Source organism: Trichosurus vulpecula, chromosome 4 (genome assembly GCF_011100635.1).
Source record: "Trichosurus vulpecula isolate mTriVul1 chromosome 4, mTriVul1.pri, whole genome shotgun sequence".
In the NCBI taxonomy this organism is placed as follows: Eukaryota; Metazoa; Chordata; class Mammalia; order Diprotodontia; family Phalangeridae; genus Trichosurus; species Trichosurus vulpecula.
Genome location: NC_050576.1, coordinates 408,261,399 through 408,267,398, shown reverse-complemented (window position 1 = coordinate 408,267,398; position 6,000 = coordinate 408,261,399). Strand labels below are relative to the sequence as shown.

Sequence of the window (6,000 nt, the reverse complement as noted above, 5' to 3'; positions counted from 1 at the left end):
AGTCACATCCAATACTTTGTGATCTCATTCGGGGTTTTCCTGGCATGGATTGGAGTGATTTGCCATTTCCTTCTTCACCTCATTTTACAGATGAAGAAACTGAGGCACAAAGGGTTAAGTGACTTGCTCAGGGTCACACACCTAGTAAGTGTTTGAGGACATATTTGAACTCAAGTCTTCCTGACTCCAGGACTAGCACTCTGTGCACTAAGCCAACTAGATGCTGGCTATGTGTATATGTATTCTAAATTCTTATGATTAATTATAGATCTCACAGTTTAAAATCTCTATCTTTGTTCAACCATAGTAAAAAGTCTTATATATAAAATGAGTATTGAAAAAAAATCAACTAGAACTCATCCAGAGGAAGATAAATAAGATGGTGAAGGTCGTGGTCATGTTATATAATGAACATCTATAGAAACAACAGATTATTCTCCTAGAGAAAATATTTTTTTTATGGGGGCTGGGGGAAACATGACCACTGTCATTATTTTTGTGAATGAATTGCTCACATGTAGAAAAAGGATTAGATTTATTCTGCGTTACCTTAGAGCACTGGTCTTCAAACATTTTAAGTCATATAATCTTATTAGTAAAAAATTAAGCATGCACTTTAAATAAATGTATCTTCATTTATTATATATATACATTCATTATGTATATTTATTATATATATACATATACTATATACTAACAACTATGTAATTAACAAACAAAAATAACCTTTTAAAATATAAACTAATATTTGATCCTAAAATCAATAGGGAGTCACCAGAGATTATGGGGGTGGGGAGGGATGACAAGACCCACACTTTAAGAAACTTGCTTTGGCAGCTGTGTGGAGAATGAATTAGAGGCGTAAAAGATTTAAGTCCCTCGGAGGCTACTGCCAACAGGGGACAGGAGAGAGGTGATGAGATCTTGAGCCAGGGTAGTAACTATGTGGGTGGAAATGAAACAGGTGTGAGAGATATTTTGGACGTAGAAACAACAAGATTTGCAACTGAAAATATGGGGTGAGTGAAAATGAAGAATCTAGGATTACACTGAAGTTTTGATCTCAGCTGCCTGGAAGGATAGTGATGCTCTCCACACCAACAGGAAAGTTCTAAAGATCATGTGGTTTGGGGAAAAGATAATGAAATGAGATCAGAAATGCTGATTGCAACTCACCCAAGCTTGATCATTCTGAAGGACTCACTTTGTCCTACCTAAAGCAAAACAAAACTGAAGCTCACACCAGCCACTTTCTGCAGAGCCAGCTAAGGGGCAACTGCTATATCCTTGAGGGGATTTGGGGGGCATGGGCACAGAGGAAAGAGGTGGATTTTTTTTTCTAAAGCACTGCACAGTAGCTACTATGGGTACCTAGGGTCTCTCCACCCTGAGGGATCTGCATTAGAGTAGAAGTGAAGAAGACATAGCCGCAAAAGAGCCTTGACTGGATTGGGGAAAATAGAGACTATGGTGTAAGTCTAAGACAGTGCCTTATTTTATTAGATCTTAGACAATAAAACAAGCATCAATAGGTAGAAGTTAAAAGCCATCACATTCCATCTTTTACAAACATTTACAATGTTTGATTCTCTCAACCACTCTTTGAGGTAGTTGTTATTGTTAACCACATTTTCCAGATGAGGGAACAAGTTAAGAGAAATTCAGTGACTTGCACAGGATCACATATTGTGCCTCATTCTTTTCTTGCTATATTGGAGGGTTTTTTTTAGTGTTACATGGCCTAGGATACTCATGGTTGCTGCCAACCTCTGGAATTAATTCCTTTTCATACTGTTTCCTATCTTCTGCTCTTCCACCCAGTATCTTTAGTCACAAAGCATATCATCCCTCTCAATGAGCAAAAGGATTTGGAAGAATTTTTAAAGTTCCTGAAATGTGGAATGAATTAATACAGAAAGCCTAGAAATTAGTCCAGCTTCTAGTTAGCCGTGTGAACTTAACAGTTATTTAATCTGTTAGGAAATCAGTTTTCTCTTCTGTAAAATGGGAATATTGAACTTTATCACCTCCATCTTAGGAGAGATGCACATTGACACCAAATGCAAATTCAGGATCTAGAGAGATTGACTCAAAAAGGCATAGTAATGGGATCATCATCATCATCATCATCATCATCATTATCATCAAGCCATTTTACTAAAAAACAAAAATGCACCAAACCGTGTTAAAAAAAAAAGTGGGGAAGGATATAAAACAGGTCACAAGGTCCATGGCCATCAAAATGTCAGGGAATAAACTATCTACTAATTCTGAAGAGCTATGCCTCCTTTTCAATACTGACTTATATAGGATCCACCCAAAAATGGGACTTAGTACATGTGCCCTCTTCTTATTCCAGATCTCTATGACTAAGGGCTTCCCATGCACTTTAAATCAAGAGGACTATATTCCATTGTTTAGCATAGTGCCTACCACAGAATAAGCATTGTAAAAATATTTATTGATTTGACGTTAGCCAGCTCCTCAGGGACCAAGATCTTTTAACTCTATCATTCTACGAATACAGAGCTTCTTAGAATCACAGGACTGGGAAATGGAGAAGCCCTTAGGGAGAATGTGGTCGGACTCCCTCACTTTACAAATTGAATAAAATGAGGTCCAGAGAGGTTGAGCTAAAGGTATTCTCCCTTCCCTAATCAAGTAGTATCTACCCTGTCCTGTGGCTAGCAGAATCCAACTTGGTGCTTTCTTTATCTATATGATTTATAATTCAAGACTTCAATATACACAATGATATGAAGATATTCTCTTGAACATGCTGGACTCTCAGAAAATCAGCCTGATTCCTGTGGCATATATTTATGTCTAGATAGATAGATAGATAGATAGATTATAGATATAGATTTATATACATATTATATATGCATATGTATGCATGCATACATATGAAAATATATTCACTTTATGACAGGAGGTTCTGAGTAGATAACTTCGATTTCATCAACACTCAAGTATGCACTTTAATATTTCTTTCTTGATCTACCACCTCTCCCTTCATATGACTCCTCCTAAACCACCTGAAGCTATGCAAACCTATCCTTAGTCTTCATTGCTCTCTGTAGGCTTTCCATCTGTCCCTCTTCTACCATTCTTTTGGTCTCATTTTCTTCCTTTTATGAAAACTCTATAATCCATCAATTCAATCATACAGTGCTTCTGTGCTTGAATGCATTTCCCTGGTATCCTACAACTGCTCACAACCTGCCAGATCATAGTGTTTATTCATACTCACTATTTGCAACATTTGCCCCTATACCTATGCTCTTGAATACCACTCATGCTAAGGTAGTTACTAAATCTAAAAACAAAACAAAACAAACAAACAAACAAAAAAACCTCATGCTATCTAATATTGACTGAGTCCTTACTGTTACATGGCAATTCTTTGACTCATTTCTTAATGATTATCAATGTCCCTAAACAGCTGTTATGAGCCTTCTTTCTTTAAGTCTTCTATACTTTCAGATGCCTAATGGCTTGCAGCAGTTGACCTTGCTTCTTATTTCCCTGAGAAAATTAAGTTCATTAATTGTTTTAAGTGCCTTGTTTTCTTCTTCCTCTTTAATGCATTCCTCCTCTAAACCTCTGTATTTCCCTTGGGTGTTGGAGAGGGAGGAAGAAGATCTCTAGGCTAGGAACAAGGTTGCAAGGCATGAATCTATAATGTAAAGTAGGTAGATTATATTCATCTTCATCTCCAGAGACCCCTTCTAGTGATATAATGTTGCTTTCCTTGAGTTTCCCTGAAAGATGCCTTGAACAAAAACTGTCTCAGGAGATGTTGCATAGGTATTATCTGTGCAATCTTTTTAGCCAGTCTTTCTTTGGTAGGTAATGTCCTGCATTTATCTGGGCATGTTCAATATCAAGGGGTCTATAATATGCTTCAAAAAGCAGGGAAATGAGGTTCAGGGCCACCTATGCTGAGGCTGCCACTTCAAGGCCAGCAGGAATCGCTCATGGGACTGATGATTTCCATCCAAGGCCATGCATCCTTCAAATAATTGTCTCTATCATTGGCCCTCCAGTAGATCACTTCTAAAACTTCATAATCTCAGCCTCAGCATTGAACTTCATGCTCCTTCCCAATTGTATTTGCATTTCAAAATAAGCTTAATAATCCAAATGAATTTCTAAATGATGAAATTGCAAAGTCACAAAGTAGTGAACGGTTTCAGATAGTGAAGTAGAAGGAATTTTCTTTGGTTTGAGGAGAGGGAAGTGCAATGAGAAGGGACTTTTTGGTGCCTACTCAACCTATGTAAGTCCCACCTTGCAAGCATATGCCATTGCAAGCATAGAAGCAGCCTCATATGTGTTACAAAAAAAAAAGTTTAAGAAAAACAGAGCTTTTTCAGAATTAAACAAGAAAAATCTAATTATGAGAATTCTGGCTCATTAAATTTTAATTGAAGTAATTCATTTCAACATTTTCTACTTTAAGTTAGCTGAAAATGATTAGTTTTCAAGAAATTCTTAGTTCTGATCCTAAGCCTTCTCAGGTCCCCTGAGTAACCTTGAGAACCCATCTGCACCTGAATTTCCTTGTTAGTCACAAGTAATACTGACCTATTGCCCAAAGGGATTTGGGGATTAGCCAACTTTTCCTGAAAAAAAGTTATTTATGTGCTTTAGAAAGAAAGGAAGGAAGGAAGGAAGGAAGGAAGGAAGGAAGGAAGGAAAGAAGGAAGGAAGGAAGGAAGGAAGGAAGGAAGGAAGGAAGGAAGGAAGAAAAAGAAAAACTTCTGAGAAGATTTCCTGCAGAAAATAAGATTAACTCAGAATTACATTCTTAAACATGAGTTATAGAGTATGTAAAACTATGAAAATGAATAAGTGGACAGAAAGACTGTGTGAGTGGCCTTAAAAAAGAGAGAGACAAAGATGTATGATTAGAAATGAGAGAACAGACCAAAAATCTGGATACAAATGAACTAATTTTTAGAGGAGGCTACTGCTTAATCAGGCTTTTTTATGGGCAATTCTCCCACACTTTTAATGAAGGTGGTGTGAATTTAACTTTCTAATTGTCTTTTATACAATTCAAAAGTGTTTGTGTTATTTTCTAAAACCTGAAATAAAAAATATTTCCGATCACTCAACCTCTTTCAGATTTGTCGCTTGACTCAAAATCTAACCTTAGTTCCTAGAATCTCTGTGTTATGTTGAACATCAGTACAATAGGAAATTGTGCCTTGTAGGAATTAGACCTTGGATTGTTGCTGCCCAAAGGACATCTTTTCCCTCTCCTTGAATACTTATCTGTTGGTCTTCCATTTAAAATTCTGATTATTGTAATGACCTTGACGGGATGCACCTATCTGCTGGAGCCAGGCCCACGAACCAGGTGTCTTTTTCTAGCTTTTGTTAGCTATATAGTACAGAAGGATGAGGTCATCAAGGTCTCAGAAACTTGGAAAAGCTGGAAGAAGTCCTGCTATAGTGAAGTAGCTCTTTGTTCTGTCTTAGGCACTTTCTGAAAGAGTTCTGGGTTAAGAAAAGATTAGTGGAACAACTGTGAATTCCGTTTTGACATTGAATTTCACAGAGAATAATCAATTCAATTTGTTGAAGTCCCTTTGCCTTTCTTCTCCTTCAATTAGGGGGACAAGGCAAATATTCATGCATACATATATTTTTACATATATACATATGTGTATATAATTGTAATCTTAGATCTGAGAGTAAATAATTTTTATTTCTTAATTCTTTAATGAATACTTTGGGATGGGATACAGGGATACAGAGGTAAAATAAAACACTACAATAGGGAAGAGAAATATGGTATGATAGAAAGGTCTCTGGATTGGGAGTTGAATCCTTGTTTCCATTCTAGTTCTCTCTACTACCTCACCCTGTGAGTTTGGACAAATAATTCTAGCTTTCTGGGACCTAACTTCTTTGTAAAAAGAAGGGTTTGTGATCTCCAAGGGCTCATTCAGGCTGATTATTGGACTTACTCTCTTGGATAATTGCAAT

General features: G+C 36.8%; 1 protein-coding gene across 1 annotated transcript in view; it reads right to left on the bottom strand.

The window, feature by feature from the left end:
* Positions 1-2,089: 2,089 nt before the first annotated feature.
* VGLL3 (vestigial like family member 3) overlaps positions 2,090-6,000 on the bottom strand; it is a 127,523-nt gene continuing 123,612 nt past the window's right edge. Inside the window, 1 exon segment of the mRNA XM_036755807.1 lies at positions 2,090-2,157. Within this exon segment, the coding sequence (XP_036611702.1) occupies positions 2,090-2,157 (68 nt within the window).